The sequence below is a fragment of the Cheilinus undulatus genome, linkage group 8 (genome assembly GCF_018320785.1).
Source record: "Cheilinus undulatus linkage group 8, ASM1832078v1, whole genome shotgun sequence".
NCBI classification, from domain to species: domain Eukaryota; kingdom Metazoa; phylum Chordata; class Actinopteri; order Labriformes; family Labridae; genus Cheilinus; species Cheilinus undulatus.
Window position 1 is genome coordinate 113,985 of NC_054872.1, and position 16,016 is coordinate 130,000.

The 16,016-nt window shown below is 41.9% G+C and overlaps 1 protein-coding gene across 7 annotated transcripts in view; it reads right to left on the bottom strand.

The window, feature by feature from the left end:
• Nucleotides 1-16,016, bottom strand: part of ubr5 (ubiquitin protein ligase E3 component n-recognin 5) — a 186,209-nt gene that overhangs the window by 72,264 nt on the left and 97,929 nt on the right. For 4 of the 7 annotated variants that reach the window (XM_041792405.1, XM_041792403.1, XM_041792406.1 and 1 more), the window contains exons 24-34: nucleotides 13,957-14,052; nucleotides 13,608-13,734; nucleotides 13,376-13,473; nucleotides 11,407-11,564; nucleotides 7,385-7,476; nucleotides 7,127-7,273; nucleotides 6,854-6,972; nucleotides 6,592-6,718; nucleotides 1,302-1,431; nucleotides 975-1,135; nucleotides 590-829 (exon numbers count right to left, since the gene is read on the bottom strand). In XM_041792405.1, coding sequence (XP_041648339.1) covers nucleotides 590-829; nucleotides 975-1,135; nucleotides 1,302-1,431; nucleotides 6,592-6,718; nucleotides 6,854-6,972; nucleotides 7,127-7,273; nucleotides 7,385-7,476; nucleotides 11,407-11,564; nucleotides 13,376-13,473; nucleotides 13,608-13,734; nucleotides 13,957-14,052 — 1,495 coding nt within the window. The remainder of the gene's footprint in view (nucleotides 1-589; nucleotides 830-974; nucleotides 1,136-1,301; nucleotides 1,432-6,591; nucleotides 6,719-6,853; nucleotides 6,973-7,126; nucleotides 7,274-7,384; nucleotides 7,477-11,406; nucleotides 11,565-13,375; nucleotides 13,474-13,607; nucleotides 13,735-13,956; nucleotides 14,053-16,016) is intronic. The other 3 variants (XM_041792404.1, XM_041792407.1, XM_041792402.1) reach the window with 1 other exon arrangement.

Consider the following 16,016-nt stretch of genomic DNA (forward strand, 5'->3'; position numbering starts at 1 on the left):
TTATAAATAAAGTGTTTTATACATACATATATATATATATATATATATATATATATATATATATATATTATTGTTATCCATGAATATTCAAATTTACTGATTTATAAAAAAACAGAAAAAATAGTAAAGCACATTAATATTTCTTGATGAATATGTCAAATTATAGTTATTTACTTGTATTCCTGAACAGAAAAATGAGTTTTAGTGGTTGAATGTTATGCTTGATTCATTTCTGACTTCTCAGAGAAGCCCAGTGAGCCGGCTCAAATTTGGGTATAAAAAGGTGAATTCAGTTTGAAATTCCTCATTCCTGTTTAAAATGGAAAAACATGGAGAGCTGACTGAAAATGAAAGAGTCCACATTAAAGCACTTCATGATGCTGGATGGTCTCTGAGACAGGTATGACAGGTGGTCTAATAAATGTGTTAAGAACTGTAGATCTAGAATAATCCACTAGTCTGCACAGTCCAGAAAGTTCACATTGGTATTGGATCCAGACTCTGACATCTTTAGATTCTTGCAGAGTTTGCTGAAGCACAAAAACGGTAAAATGTAGTCAAGAAAGGGAATCAGAGTGAACGGACTAACCTGCTAGACTGGTCAGGTGAGGGTCTGGGAGGAAGTGGTTCGACAGAGAAGAGCTCCTCGCTGCCCTGAACAGCATCAATACTGGTACTGGCAAGGGTGAAAGGAGCAGTGGGTCTAGCTATCCCCATCCTGACTGGAACAATCAGTGACTCTGCTACGTTACACAGTTCCTCCACAGCGTAGGGCAACAGAGCCTGGAACACTCGCCGACATTTCCCAATGGGCTGGGGAATGAAGTTGCTGTTTGTAGGGTTTGAAATAACAGAGAGACATTTAAATACATTATAACATTCTGATTCAAATGTGCTCTTTGATGTTGTGGTGGATAAAGGCTGGTCATTTAAATCTCAATCTTCTGTTTCAAACTTAAGTAACAGGATCTTACTTCTTTTTCTTGGATGAGGCCATCTCGACGCTGAGTATGACAAAAACACGGGCCACGGAGCGTAGGAACCTCCTGGTCACACTGACCGCCTCCTCACGCCGACCAGGGGTGTACTTGTTCTGCAGCTCCTTTACTAGTGTGCCTAGTAAGGTGTCAATGAACTGATACAGGAGGACAAAACTCTTTGAAGACCAAAACACTTTCACAAGCAGGGTCAACAGTACACATGTAAGAGGAAATGTATTCCCACTGATTATGTCAGACTGTTTTCATCTCCAAAATAAGAACGTTAACTTTGCTTTGTCCATTAAAATGATATTTACTCACAGTTATGTCAGGAGCACACTTGACAATGAGGCAGTGGGTGAAACAGTCTAGGCGAATGCTGCCAGTCTGTTGATTCAAGTAGACCTGCTCTTCAGGTAGGAGGTGAGCAATTCTGCTGCTGGCACTTAGTCTGAGGCAAACAAAGGAATACAAAAGATGTGGCTTAGCAGAAAAATCCAGAAACTACAATGTGGATCAAGGATGTGACTGACTCCATACATCTGAGGTAGCATTAGAATGTTCCAGGCTAGACAGCAGATGTGCCTGTGTCCTCAGCTCTCAGCCTCAGATTTAGGTTCTGACATTGTAAAGGAATCCTGACACAGGCAGCAGCTGTACACCTGAAAACTTTATCTTTGAGAAGACAAGATGGATTCCTGATTTTAACCGAGAGAAGGAATGACGTGGACAGCAGGCCTTGGTATGGTCGTTCAACAGAAATCCTGATGAATGCAGTGATGCTGAAAGTTACGTGTCCTGCATTTCATGTGTTAACATCCAAACCCATGGTCTGCCGTAGCTTTTTTATTCAGTTTTATCTGTCACATGACACAAATATGCAAGAACATATAGAGTTGCAAGAAAAAGTATGTGAACCCTTTGAGATTTCTTGGATTTCTGCATAAATTGGTCATAAAATGTGTTCTGATCTTCATCTAAGTCACAACAATAGACAAACACAGTCTGCTTAAACTAATACTGCACAAAAAATGATATGTTTTCATGTTTTTACTGAACAAAACATGTAAACATTCACAGTGCAGGGTGGAAAAAGTATGTGAACCCCTAGGCTAATGACTTGTCCAAGAGCTATTTGGAGCCAGGAGTCAGCCAACCTGGAGTCCAATCAATGTGATGAGATTGGATGTGTTGGTTAAAGCTGCCCTGCCCTATAAAAAACACACACCAGTGTTGAATTTGCTGTTCTTAAGAAGCATTGCCTGATGTGAACCATGCCTGGCACAAAAGAGCTCTCAGAAGACCTACGATCAAGAATTGTTGACTTGCATGAAGCTGGAAAGGGTTACAAAAGTATCTCTAAAGCCTTGATGTTCATGTGTCCACGGTAAGACAGACTGTCTACAAATGGAGAAGGTTCAGCACTGTTGCTACTCTCCCTAGGCGTGGTCGTCCTGTAAAGATGACTGCAAGAACACAGCGCAGAATGCTCAATGAGGTGAAGAAGAATCCTAGAGTGTCAGCTAAAGACTTACAGAAGTCTCTGGCACATGCTAACATTTGTGTTGACAAATCTACCATAAGTAAAACATTAAACAAGAATGGAGTTCAAGGTAAGACACCACGGAGGAAGCCACTGCTGTCCAAAAAACACATTGCTGCACATTTGAAATTTGCAAAAGAGCACCTGGATGTTCCACAGCACTACTGACAAAATATTCTGTGGACAGATGAAACCAAAACTGAGTTGTTTGGGAGGAACACACAACGCTATGTGTGGAGAAAAAAAGGCACAGCACACCAACATCAAAACCTCATCCCAACTGTGAAATATGGTGGAGGGGCCATCATGGTTTGGGGCTGCTTTGCTGCCTCAGGGCCTGGACGGACTGCTGTCATTGACGAAAAAAATGAATTCCCAAGTTTAACAAGACATTTTGCAGGAAAACTTAAAGGGGACATATTTTACCCTTCTAAGACAAGTTTATGTCGGTCTCAGAGGCCTCCAAAACATGCCTGTTAAGTTTATTGCTGAGAGAACACTCCAGTATTGGGGGTCTGTGCATGTCTAAAAACTCCTGTTTCAGCCCTTCTCAGAATAAGCCGTTTCTGTGTCTGTGGCCTTAAATGGTAATTAGCTGTCTGACTCTGCCCCTGACCACACCCCTCTCAGGAAATGGATGCAGCACTTGTGATATTACAGACACTTTTTTCCCAAAGTTTAGACTGGGATTCGAACCATCAATCTCCCAGACTGTGGTCAGCAGGGTAACCCACTGAGCTTTCCACCATCTCAGCTGGTAGCTGACAAGATCAGTAGAGGAGGGCGGAACTTTCCTCCAGGTGGGGGAGGGCCAACCAAACCTGGGGGCGGGTGCTTAGGCCCCTGGTGAGGTCACTAGATGTAAAATCTGATAACGGCTTGTTTCAGCACACATTTTCTGAAAGGTGGAGAAAGAGAGGGGGAGAGGGAATGGATTTTTCTGGTACTTGAGGGGATTGTGGACAGGCCAGGGCACATATTTGTGTTAGAAAAGCCTGAAAAAGTTGTTTTTGCATAATATGTCCCCTTTAAGACCATCTATCCGCCAACTGAAGCTCAACAGAGGATGGGTGATGTAACAGGACAACAACCCAAAGCATAGAAGTAAATCAACAACAGAATGGCTTCAGCAGAAGAAAATACACCTTCTGGAGTGGCCCAGTCAGAGTCCTGACCTCAGCCCAATTGAGATGCTGTGGCATGACCTCAAGAGAGCGATGCACACCAGACATCCGAATAATATTGCTGAACTGAAACAGTTTTGTAAAGAGGAATGGTCCAAAATTCCTCCTGACCGTTGTGCAGGTATGATCTGAACTACAGGAAATGTTTGGTTGAGATTATTGCTGCCAAAGGAGGGTCAACCAGTCATTAGCCTAGGGGTTCACATACTTTTTCCACCCTGCACTGTGAATGTTTACATGTTTTGTTCAATAAAAACATGAAAACATATCATTTTTTGTGCAGTATTAGTTTAAGCAGACTGTGTTTGTCTATTGTTGTGACATTACAGCATAAACTAGATCTCATGATGTATGTAAGACCATGTTTCCATGAAGGAATAACCATCACTACCAAAACATTAGAAACAGTTGGTTCCCAGCAATAATATACATTCTGGATGTGCTCAAACTAAGCAAACTTAGTGTACCTACCTGATCTAGTCACTCTTTTTATTTATCATTAAAACCACAAGTGGCTTCTCTTGAATTTTCCCTCAGAGACCTGAGACTTGACCTGGACCTGTGGACTTGTCATGGCCTTAAAACAAACATGGCGGCTGGCAGTTCTGCTCTGTAGGCATTAAACTTTGAAGAGGATGTCAGGATGCATGCTGGGTTAAGAACTATGAAGACAGATGTGAACTGCAGAAAAGCTTGGCTATATTCAAAACGTGCTAGACGGAGAAAACACAAGGAAAAGAAACTAGTTTGGAGATTTTTAAACTATGTGCCTCAGTGGAAGTTTTTGTACTATTTCCAACTTTGGCTCTTTCATTTTAACACTAAACAGGTTTCGTAACTAAAATTTCTGAGTGAATCTGAAATTAACTGAAACAAATCAGGACCTTGTAAACCAGAATCAAACCCATCCAGGCAGTCAGCGGTGAAACCCAACCATCACATAAATCAGGACCTTGTAAACCAGAATCAAACCCATCCAGGCAGTCAGTGGTGAAACCCAACCATCACATAAATCAGGACCTTGTAAACCAGAATCAAACCCATCCAGGCAGTCAGCGGTGAAACCCAACCATCACATAAATCAGGACCTTGTAAACCAGAATCAAACCCATCCAGGCAGTCAGCGGTGAAACCCAACCATCACATAAATCAGGACCTTGTAAACCAGAATCAAACCCATCCAGGCAGTCAGCGGTGGTACCCAACCCTTCTACAAAGCAACAGTAGGTCCACCTAAAGTCCAGTTTCATCTCTCTCTAGCCCTTCCTGCTCTCTTTCACCACCAGAGGAATAGATCTAAAGTCTCAGATACAGTCTGTTATAAAAAGACTGACCTCCCAAAATATAAAAGAGCACAAACTGAGTACATAAAACCCATGTAAAAACTCATTACAATTGCCACAACATAATGACTTACACAAAGAGAGATGGGAAAATGAAAAGGTTCAGAATTTAAGAAGAAGAATTTGGTCAACAGGTCATGGAAACAGCTTTACTCTAAAAATCTGTTTTCCAGGTCTGAGAGGAACAGTTTTATGAAAAGTACTTTAGTAGTGGATTAACTCACAGAGGACCCGTCCACACAGAGACAAATTCAGGAGTACATGCATTTTTTCGTTATATTAGCGTTTCATCCACAGGGAAACAGCGTTTTGGGAGGCCGTAAATGTTACTTTTTAATCCGGGTTCCAGAGTGCACAAATCTGTAAATGCTTACTGTTTCGTCTCTGTGTGGACAGCCAACCGTATCTTTCTTGAAACGATTACGTCACACATAGTGTAGGCCACCTAAAACAACAATGGCGGATTACAGGGCTGTGTTCGTGCTGCAGAAGCTACTGAGCTTGTTCTGGCTTTTACAAATGAACAGCAGACACCAGACGTTCTCAACTCCACCGCGGAGGACATCCAGAAAGGCAACTAGGAGAAAGTTTGTTCAGTGATCTTCTTCCCTCCTTTGGTGCATTTCTGTGGCAGCTTTACAGCACCACTCACATGCTTGGCATATGTACTACAGCGTTTCCAGTCGTTTTCGGTGGTTCCGTGCTTACGCGGACATTTCCTGCAACAATTCCATTTTAATGGAAAACTTTTTCAAAATGAAACTGAAATAAAACATTTTTATCTCCGTGTGGACAGGCCCTTAGAAATGTAAAAGTGTTCCACTGTCTGTATAATCCAAATCATAACTCTGTAATGTAGAAGTGGAGCTTTCATGGCCATAATCACATTGCTATGTCGACGATGGCACTTCATTCTTATTAAAAAAGAGAAAGTATTAATTCATGCAAAAAGGAGCTTTTTTAATCAATTAAACTAAATAAGTTCACCTTTACAAAAATAGACAATTTCATAGTATTGTTTAAAATTAGTAGCATAAAATAATAAAAACACATTGGTCAATGCTTTTAACCATCAAAATATCCTGGGCAAACATCCCTAAAGCCCATAGGCCCATTAAGTAAAAAAAAAAAACAAAACAAAACAAAAAAACAAGACAAAATCAGTAGTTTGACTTTAGTACATGAACACATTAGCTAACATGTCGTATTGAACATATTTAAACATGGCACATGTATTTAGATTTTTAGTAAATTAAGCTTAAATGTGAGAGCTGTGCTGCTCAAAGATGTACGATAACTAGAATGAAGGAAAAATCGTTTTATTGTTAATGCAGTTAACATTTGTGGGGCCCACTCACCCCCTGTGGGTCCCAGAGACTTGATCCACTGAAAAGCTCCATAAATGACAGTAAATGTGGAAGAATCACAGGCGTAGCCACAAAAAGGCAAACAACCATGGAGTCCATGAATTCATTTAGACTGCTTTAGTTTCTGAGCAACACTAACTGGTATAAGGGCTTATCCCAAACTGTCATACTCACGGGTCTTTGTTCTCCTGAGAACCAAACATTATCATAGACTTCAGGGCATTCCAGTCCTGCAGGACTCTCTCCAGAGCCAGCTGGGCAAAGCGGGGAGGTTCTAAGTCATGATCTGGCATATCAGATTCTAGAATAAAGAAAATGAGAGGAATATACCAGATGACCAGATGGAGTTTCCTTCTAAAAACTCAAGCTAAATGATGCCACCATTAGGCTAAAAAAAATAAAAAAAAGGAGGTCTCTACATGGAACGTGAACCTACCTTCTGCATTGGCAGCCTTACGGTTCCTGTCTTCTCTGATGCGTGGCGGTCTGTACTGACAGTGCTCAACACTCTGCCTAGCAACAGTCTGCACCAGGAACAGTAATATATGCTCTCCCCTGCAAAGAACATGTAAACATTAATGACCCATTTTCTGATCTATTGCACCCAATGAAAGTAAATCTGTGCATAGCTGTATGGAAAAATAATCCAAACTGTTGAAACCTAATCCCCCCAGTAAGTACAGGTCACTATTATTTAACAGTACAGTACCTGCTGTTTGGTGTGGTGACGAGGTTGGTGGTTGTCAGTAACCTGTACAGCAGATCCAGGCGAGCTGCCTTTTGGCCAGCAATCAATGTTTTACACTTGCATTTCTCCCAACAGTCACAGTATGCTGTGGGGGACGTCCGCTTCAGCCTGGGAGAGAGCACAAGCTAATCCATGATCATGGACTGTGGATAACACGTACTGAATGTAGGTGATGTACTGACACATTCAGAGGTTACATAAGGCCAAATGCAGACTTACTTGCAGTCATGTCCTTTGTGGCAAACCCTTGCACACTCAGTGCAGCAGCAGAGAGACTCCAGCAGACCACAGGTCCGACACTCAAAGATGTCCTTAACAAAAGTCATCAAACATTTCAGTGTCTACGTTTCACTTTCAGCGGTGTTCATTAAAAGGCTGCAACTGTGTCTACTGAGTAATCAAAGTCCTACTTCTGTGGTGAAATAGGGAGTTCTGCGGTGAAATAGGGAGTTCTGCAGTGAAATAAAGAGTTCTGCAGTGAAATAAAGAGTTCTGCAGTGAAATAAGGAGTTCTGCAGTGAAATAAAGAGTTCTGCAGTGAAAAAAGGAGTTCTGCAGTGAAATAAAGAGTTCTGCAGTGAAATAAGGAGTTCTGCAATGAAATAAGGAGTTCTGCAGTGAAACAAAGAGTTCTGCAGTGAAATAAGGAGTTCTGAAGTGAAATAAAGAGTTCTGCAGTGAAATAAGGAGTTCTGCAGTGAAATAAAGAGTTCTGCAGTGAAATAAAGAGTTCTGCAGTGAAATAAAGAGTTCTGCAGTGAAATAAGGAGTTCTGCAGTGAAATAAGGAGTTCTGCAGTGAAACAAAGAGTTCTGCAGTGAAATAAAGAATTCTGCAGTGAAATAAGGAGTTCTGCAGTGAAATAAGAAGTTCTGCAGTGAAACAAAGAGTTCTGCAGTGAAAAAAGGAGTTCTGCAGTGAAATAAAGAGTTCTGCAGTGAAATAAGGAGTTCTGCAGTGAAATAAGGAGTTCTGCAGTGAAACAAAGAGTTCTGCAGTGAAATAAAGAGTTCTGCAGTGAAATAAAGAGTTCTGCAGTGAAATAAGGAGTTCTGCAGTGAAATAAGGAGTTCTGCAGTGAAATAAGGAGTTCTGCAGTGAAATAAAGAGTTCTGCAGTGAAATAAGGAGTTCTGCAGTGAAATAAGGAGTTCTACAGTGAAATAAGGAGTTCTGCAGTGAAATAAAGAGTTCTGCAGTGAAATAAGGAGTTCTGCAGTGAAATAAGGAGTTCTGCAGTGAAATAAAGAGTTCTGCAGTGAAATAAGGAGTTCTGCAGTGAAATAAAGAGTTCTGCAGTGAAATAAAGAGTTCTGCAGTGAAATAAGGAGTTCTGCAGTGAAATAAAGAGTTCTGCAGTGAAATAAGGAGTTCTGCAATGAAATAAGGAGTTCTGCAGTGAAATAAAGAGTTCTGCAGTGAAATAAGGAGTTCTGCAGTGAAATAAAGAGTTCTGCAGTGAAAAAAGGAGTTCTGCAGTGAAATAAAGAGTTCTGCAGTTAAATAAGGAGTTCTGCAATGAAATAAGGAGTTCTGCAGTGAAACAAAGAGTTCTGCAGTGAAATAAAGAATTCTGCAGTGAAATAAAGAGTTCTGCAGTGAAATAAAGAGTTCTGAGGTGAAATAAGGAGTTCTACAGTGAAATGAGGAGTTCTGAGGTGAAATAAGGAGTTCTGAGGTGAAATAAGGAGTTCTGCAATGAAATAAGGAGTTCTGCAGTGAAACAAAGAGTTCTGCAGTGAAATAAAGAGTTCTGCAGTGAAATAAGGAGTTCTGCAGTGAAATAAGGAGTTCTGCAATGAAAAAAGGAGTTCTGCAGTGAAATAAAGAGTTCTGCAGTGAAATAAGGAGTTCTGCAATGAAATAAGGAGTTCTGCAGTGAAATAAAGAGTTCTGCAGTGAAATAAAGAGTTCTGCAGTAAAATAAGGAGTTCTGCAGTGAAATAAAGAGTTCTGCAGTGAAATAAAGAGTTCTGCAGTGAAATAAGGAGTTCTGCAGTGAAATAAAGAGTTCTGCAGTGAAATAAGGAGTTCTGCAATGAAATAAGGAGTTCTGCAGTGAAATAAAGAGTTCTGCAGTGAAATAAAGAGTTCTGCAGTGAAATAAGGAGTTCTGCAGTGAAATATAGAGTTCTGCAGTTAAATAAGGAGTTCTGCAATGAAATAAGGAGTTCTGCCGTGAAATAAAGAATTCTGCAGTGAAATAAAGAGTTCTGCAGTGAAATAAAGAGTTCTGAGGTGAAATAAGGAGTTCTACAGTGAAATGAGGAGTTCTGAGGTGAAATAAGGAGTTCTGAGGTGAAATAAGGAGTTCTGAAGTGAAATGAGGAGTTCTGAGGTGAAATAAGGAGTTCTGAGGTGAAATAAGGAGTTCTGAAGTGAAATGAGGAGTTCTGAGGTGAAATGAGGAGTTCTGAGGTGAAATAAAGAGTTCTGAGGTGAAATAAGGAGTTCTACAGTGAAATGAGGAGTTCTGAGGTGAAATGAGGAGTTCTGAGGTGAAATAAGGAGTTCTGAAGTGAAATGAGGAGTTCTGAGGTGAAATGAGGAGTTCTGAGGTGAAATAAAGAGTTCTGAGGTGAAATAAGGAGTTCTACAGTGAAATGAGGAGTTCTGAGGTGAAATAAGGAGTTCTGAAGTGAAATAAGGAGTTCTGAAGTGAAATTAGGAGTTCTGCAGTGAAATAAGGAGTTCTGAAGTGAAATTAGGAGTTCTGAGGTGAAATAAGGAGTTCTACAGTGAAATGAGGAGTTCTGAGGTGAAATAAGGAGTTCTGAGGTGAAATAAGGAGTTCTGAAGTGAAATAAGGAGTTCTGAAGTGAAATTAGGAGTTCTGCAGTGAAATAAGGAGTTCTGCAATGAAATTAGGAGTTCTGCAGTGAAATAAGGAGTTCTGAAGTGAAATTAGGAGTTCTGCAGTGAAATAAGGAGTTCTGAAGTGAAATAAGGAGTTCTGAGGTGAAATAAAGAGTTCTGCAGTGAAATAAGGAGTTCTGAGGTGAAATAAAGAGTTCTGCAGTGAAATAAGGAGTTCTGCAATGAAATAAGGAGTTCTGCAGTGAAACAAAGAGTTCTGCAATGAAATAAGGAGTTCTGCAGTGAAATAAAGAGTTCTGCAGTGAAATAAAGAGTTCTGCAGTGAAATAAAGAGTTCTGCAGTGAAAAAAGGAGTTCTGCAGTGAAATAAAGAGTTCTGCAGTTAAATAAGGAGTTCTGCAATGAAATAAGGAGTTCTGCAGTGAAACAAAGAGTTCTGCAGTGAAATAAAGAATTCTGCAGTGAAATAAAGAGTTCTGCAGTAGCTGACAGTTGTGAGTTTTGCAGTTTGCTGAGCTTTTATGTTTAGTTTATAGTCACTGGTGCCTTACTTCTACACTTCTATACATACAGTCTACTGCTTCCGTTTGTGGTAGGGTGACCAGATCACAACTCAACAGATGTGTATGTCTGTGTGGGACACCAGTGCTTCAAGACAGTCTAGAATTACTTCAATGACAGTACGTGCAGCTGCTGTTACCACATCTGTCTTTGAATGTGTTTTCTGTTTAGCAGGAACTATCCACAGATCAGGAAGCCTCCTTTTGATATGTGCATGCTCTATTTTGATGCCATTTCATCCTGTGTAGGTCCTCTTTTACATCCAAAAACACTACATGTGTGAGAAAATCATGCATATCTGCTATTATTAAATGTTTAGGCTAATGATCTGAGTTGCAGATCATTGTATATGCATTTTTATTATCGCTGCATCAAGGTAGAGGGACAGAGGGGGGTGACATGAGTGCATACAGTTTCACTAAGAAGGGGCACAGAGATCAGAGGAGTGCAGGAGTTGATGATTTGTTACACTGCTGCCTCATTCAGAACTTTAAGGCTCATGATGGCGACCCCCTTAGTGCAGAGCTGGCCCTGATTCCTGCACACAGCCATCTGATAAATGCCAGATTTTAAATATTGTACTTGAAACTGGAGCCTGCCAATTACAATAAAGTAATGAAAACGTGGGACTATCCCACTGAAAGTGGGAGATCTAGCCACCCTAGTGTGAAGCTGGCACTGACATATACAAGAAGAGAATTTTCCCCTCTATGTTTCTCATGTTATCCCTGGAATAAATGTCCTTTAAAGCATAAAAACTAGTAAGCAACTTCAATCTAAAATGGACACAGATAACTGGAAACTAAAAGTCTCTAATTTCATGGTAATGTTTGTTTTTTTCAGAGTTCCTTCCTGAAAGCTGACCTGGTTAATGTGCTCTGCTCCGGTCCAGGTGAAACTGCAGGTGTCGTTGCAGCAGAGAACATAGAGCGGGGAATCGTCTGGGTTTGTTCCCAAGGGGCAAATCATTTCCATGAAAACAGAATCTGAATCCTCCTTCTCTGGGATGCTTGGGTCACCCACTGTGTTCCAGACATTGAAGGAAGACATCATTACCACCAAACTGAAGAATATCACTGACAAACAGCAGCATCCTGAAGTAAAAGGGCATAAAAATAAACGAACTCCTGAAATAACTCTAGTGTAATTGCTCTAAATTACATAACATTAAACCTGACTGAAAGCCAGTTTCTTTACATGATTACTGGAGTTTGTGCCTAAAGCACTAGCTCTCTCTCCTGTTCTAACTATGTCAGGAATAAAACACATCTCAACATTAGCATGGACATCATGGGAGTTCAGTTCCATTAAAGTCTGGAGGCCTGTTGGCAGGGCTTTGATTCTCTTCAGTGCTTCTGGCTGTACCGCACTAGGTCACACAGGAGCCTTCAGCTCAGACACTCAGGTGTCCAACGCTGCAGCGGTCGATAACAGAACGTTCAGAAAAGGAGAGCATGAAGCAAGAACTCGGACTAGAGTAAACACTGAATAGGTTTGAACATGCTGGTCTTCTCTCTTATGGTTTTAAAGTGGTTTCTACATATTCTGCTGCAGTTAGATCTGACCAGCACCGTGTGTCCCTGAGGAGCTGGAGATGAGAGATCACAGGAGGTCATATGAGAGAAGAACCAACGGCAGACTATTTCTCCTCTATGCAGCTGATTTGCTGTTCACTTGGATATTATTCTTGATCACTTTTTTTGCTTGCTTCTACCATGGATGAGTATATTTGGAAGATAAAAGGCTTTTGGTTTCTGGATAGGATGCATGATTTTATTTGAAATTCTGTGGGGGTTTTTTCTTCCTCCATAGCATCGTATTACTTCTGTGACCTTTTGGCTGAATGCTTGGCATGCTGGTCCTCCTGTCTGGGTGGTTCTGATCTATGTAGACTGACACATACTGGCAGTGGCGTCAGTTAAAAATAGACCAGGTTTGTATCCTGAGCGCAGCAGAGCAGTGGCACCCGACATGCAACAGATGGGCTAGAGCATAACAGACAACTAACAGAGCGATGTGCTCTTGAAAGCATTTCATGTGGGATCACTGCATAAAAAAACTTTTGTGGAATTTAGGAGTGCTGCTGCCATAGGCATAATAACCAGTCACACAGCACAAACCAGCAGCAGTTATTTACGACAACGCTGCTCAGTGGGTAGAGAGGCTTTAGTCCTAAATGCACTGGTTCTGGGGTCACTTCCTGGTCTTATTGCATGTAATGTATTTCCATGCCCTCAGGCCACTGTTCCCCGTCTCTCTTCAGCTATCCTATTAAAAAAGCAAAATGCCTCAAAATTACCAACAGTTATCACTCATCTCAGCGCCCTTTGGTCCAACGGTACAGCATGGGAAACGGACACCTTCATATCAAATCATCCATCCAAATAAACTCCATGATGATTAAATAATTCAACAAATTTTCTCTGAACTAACCTGAAAATGTGCATACCGGAGCTGGGACTTGCCACGGGTTTTGAGCATTTCCTTCAATCACGTTTAGATTGATCATGAAAAAGACGGTATACCCAGCTTTCAGTCATTGACCACTGAGGGTCAGTATGCCTGCAGACACACTGAGGGGCTGGCAGTCAACAGTGCATGGATGCTACATGCATAGACCTCTGCATGGGTTCAAGGCTAGACCCAGGGCATCGGCTATGGTGGGTCTGAAGTGTCAGAATGATCAGACAAAAACAGCAAAAATGAACTAATCCTAATTTACTCTGAAAATAGCCATGATAACAAGCCTGTACTCAGCTGTCATTGTTGTGTGTTGTCTGTTGATTAAAAGCCAAATCAGTTACCAAAGAGGAGTGTGGATGAATGTACTTGCCCTTAGCCATTTTCTGAGCAGCCTCCAACACAGTGATGGCTGCAGGATAGGCTCTCCCACTGACCGCCAACATGAAGGGGGTCATCCCACGAGCATCTCTGTCAAGTTAAAACATACCAGCACTTGAAATTAACAAATGAGTTAAAGGAATAGCATTAAATCAGGAACATTTCAGAGCATTGGTTTGCGTAATTAAAATTCAAACTGTAATCATATGGAAATAAAAACATACTTGGCAGAGAGTAACTCCCGTAGGTGTGGCCGCAAAACAATACTGTCACACATTAACTTTAAGATGAGGTGGGCGTTGGCCTTCCTGTCTTTAGATTCAACCACGGATGACTCTGTGGACGTCCCTGCTTATATGAAGAAGACACATCAGTTAGGTGCCGATAATAACACCACAGAGGGGTCAAATCCCTATGAGAATGACAGAATTACTTTGTAGGAAACCACATTCTTTCATACAAGTCACACTGAGAATGATATTAAAGATTAAGGCTGGTATTATGGGATAGTAACTCCTCATAGTAGTGCTCTTGTTGGACACAATGCAGCCCTTTAGTATCTCCTCTATGTACCTGGTAGGGTAGATGTGCTTGGTCCCTGGCTAGGCCCGGTGGAAGCAGTGGTGAGGGAACCCACAGCTGGCGCTAGAATGAAGTCAATGTCACCATCTGTGGATAAAATTAAACCATAAATTTGATCACATCACTACAAGACACAAGTCAAAACCTGTCAGTCAGTCAGTAAGTCAGTCAGACAGACAGTCAGTCAGTCAGTTAGTCAGTCAGTCAGTCAGACAGTCAGACAGACTGTCAGTCAGTCAGACAGTCAGTCAGACTGTCAGTCAGTCAGACAGTCAGTCAGACCGACAGTCAGGCAGTAAGTCAGTCAAACAGACAGTCAGTCAGTCAGACAGTCAGAAAGACAGTCAGACAGACAGTCGGATGGTCAGTCAGTCAGTCAGAAAGTCAGTCAGTCAGACAGACAGTCAGTCAGTCAGTCAGACAGTTTGACAGACAGTCAGTCAGACAGACAGTCAGTCAGTCACTCAGTCAGTCAAACAGTCAGTCAGCCAGTCAGTCAGACAGTCAGCCAGTCAGTCAGAAAGAATGTCGGACAGTCAGTCAGACAGACAGACAGACAGACAGTCAGTCAGTCAGTCAGTCAGTCAGTCAGTCAGTCAGTCAGACAGACAGACAGACTGTCAGACAGTCAGTAAGTCAAATAGACAGTCAGACAGTCAGACAGACAGACAGACAGTCAGACAGTCAGTTAGTCAGACAGACAGACGGACAGTCAGTCAGACAGATAGTCAGTCAGACAGTAAATAAGACAGTCAGACAATCAGTCAGACAGTCGGAAAGATGGTCAGTCAGTCAGAAAGAATGTCAGACAGACAGTCAGTCAGTCAGACAGTCAGTCAGTCAGCCAGACAGTCAGTCAGTCAGTCAGCCAGACAGACAGTCAGTCAGTCAGTCAGTCAGACAGATGGACGTCAGTCAGTCAGTCAGACAGACAAACAGTCAGTCAGACAGATAGTCAGTCAGACAACAGACAGTCAGTCAGTCAGTCAGTCAGCCAGTCAGATAGTCAGACAGTCAGTCAGACAGACAGTCAGCCAGACAGCCAGAAAGTCAGTCAGACAGTAGGTCAAAGAGACAGTCAGACAGTCAGTCAGTCAGTCAGAAAGATTGTCAGACAGTCAGTCAGACAAACAGTCAGTTAGACAGTAAATCAGTCAGTCAGACAGTAAATAAGTCAGTCAGACAGTCAGTCAGACAGTCGGAAAGATGGTCAGTCAGTCAGAAAGAATGTCAGACAGACAGTCAGTCAGTCAGACAGTCAGTCAGACAGTCAGTCAGTCAGACAGACAGTCAGTCAGTCAGTCAGTCAGCCAGACAGTCAGTCAGACAGATGGACGTCAGTCAGTCAGTCAGTCAGACAGATGGACGTCAGTCAGTCAGTCAGACAGACAAACAGTCAGTCAGACAGATAGTCAGTCAGACAACAGACAGTCAGTCAGTCAGTCAGTCAGCCAGTCAGATAGTCAGACAGTCAGTCAGACAGACAGTCAGCCAGACAGCCAGAAAGTCAGTCAGACAGTAGGTCAAAGAGACAGTCAGACAGTCAGTCAGTCAGTCAGAAAGATTGTCAGACAGTCAGTCAGACAAACAGTCAGTCAGACAGTAAATCAGTCAGGCAGTCAGTCAAACAGTCAGTCAGTCAGTCAGTCAGTCAGTCAGTCAGTCAGTCAGTCAGTCAGTCAGTCAGTCAGACAGACAGACAGACAGACAGACAGACAGACAGACAGACAGACAGACAGACAGACAGACAGACAGTCAGCCAGACAGCCAGAAAGTCAGTCAGACAGTAGGTCAAAGAGACAGTCAGACAGTCAGTCAGTCAGTCAGAAAGATTGTCAGACAGTCAGTCAGACAAACAGTCAGTTAGACAGTAAATCAGTCAGTCAGACAGTAAATAAGTCAGTCAGACAGTCAGTCAGACAGTCGGAAAGATGGTCAGTCAGTCAGAAAGAATGTCAGACAGACAGTCAGTCAGTCAGTCAGACAGTCAGTCAGTCAGACAGACAGTCAGTCAGTCAGTCAGTCAGCCAGACAGTCAGTCAGACAGATGG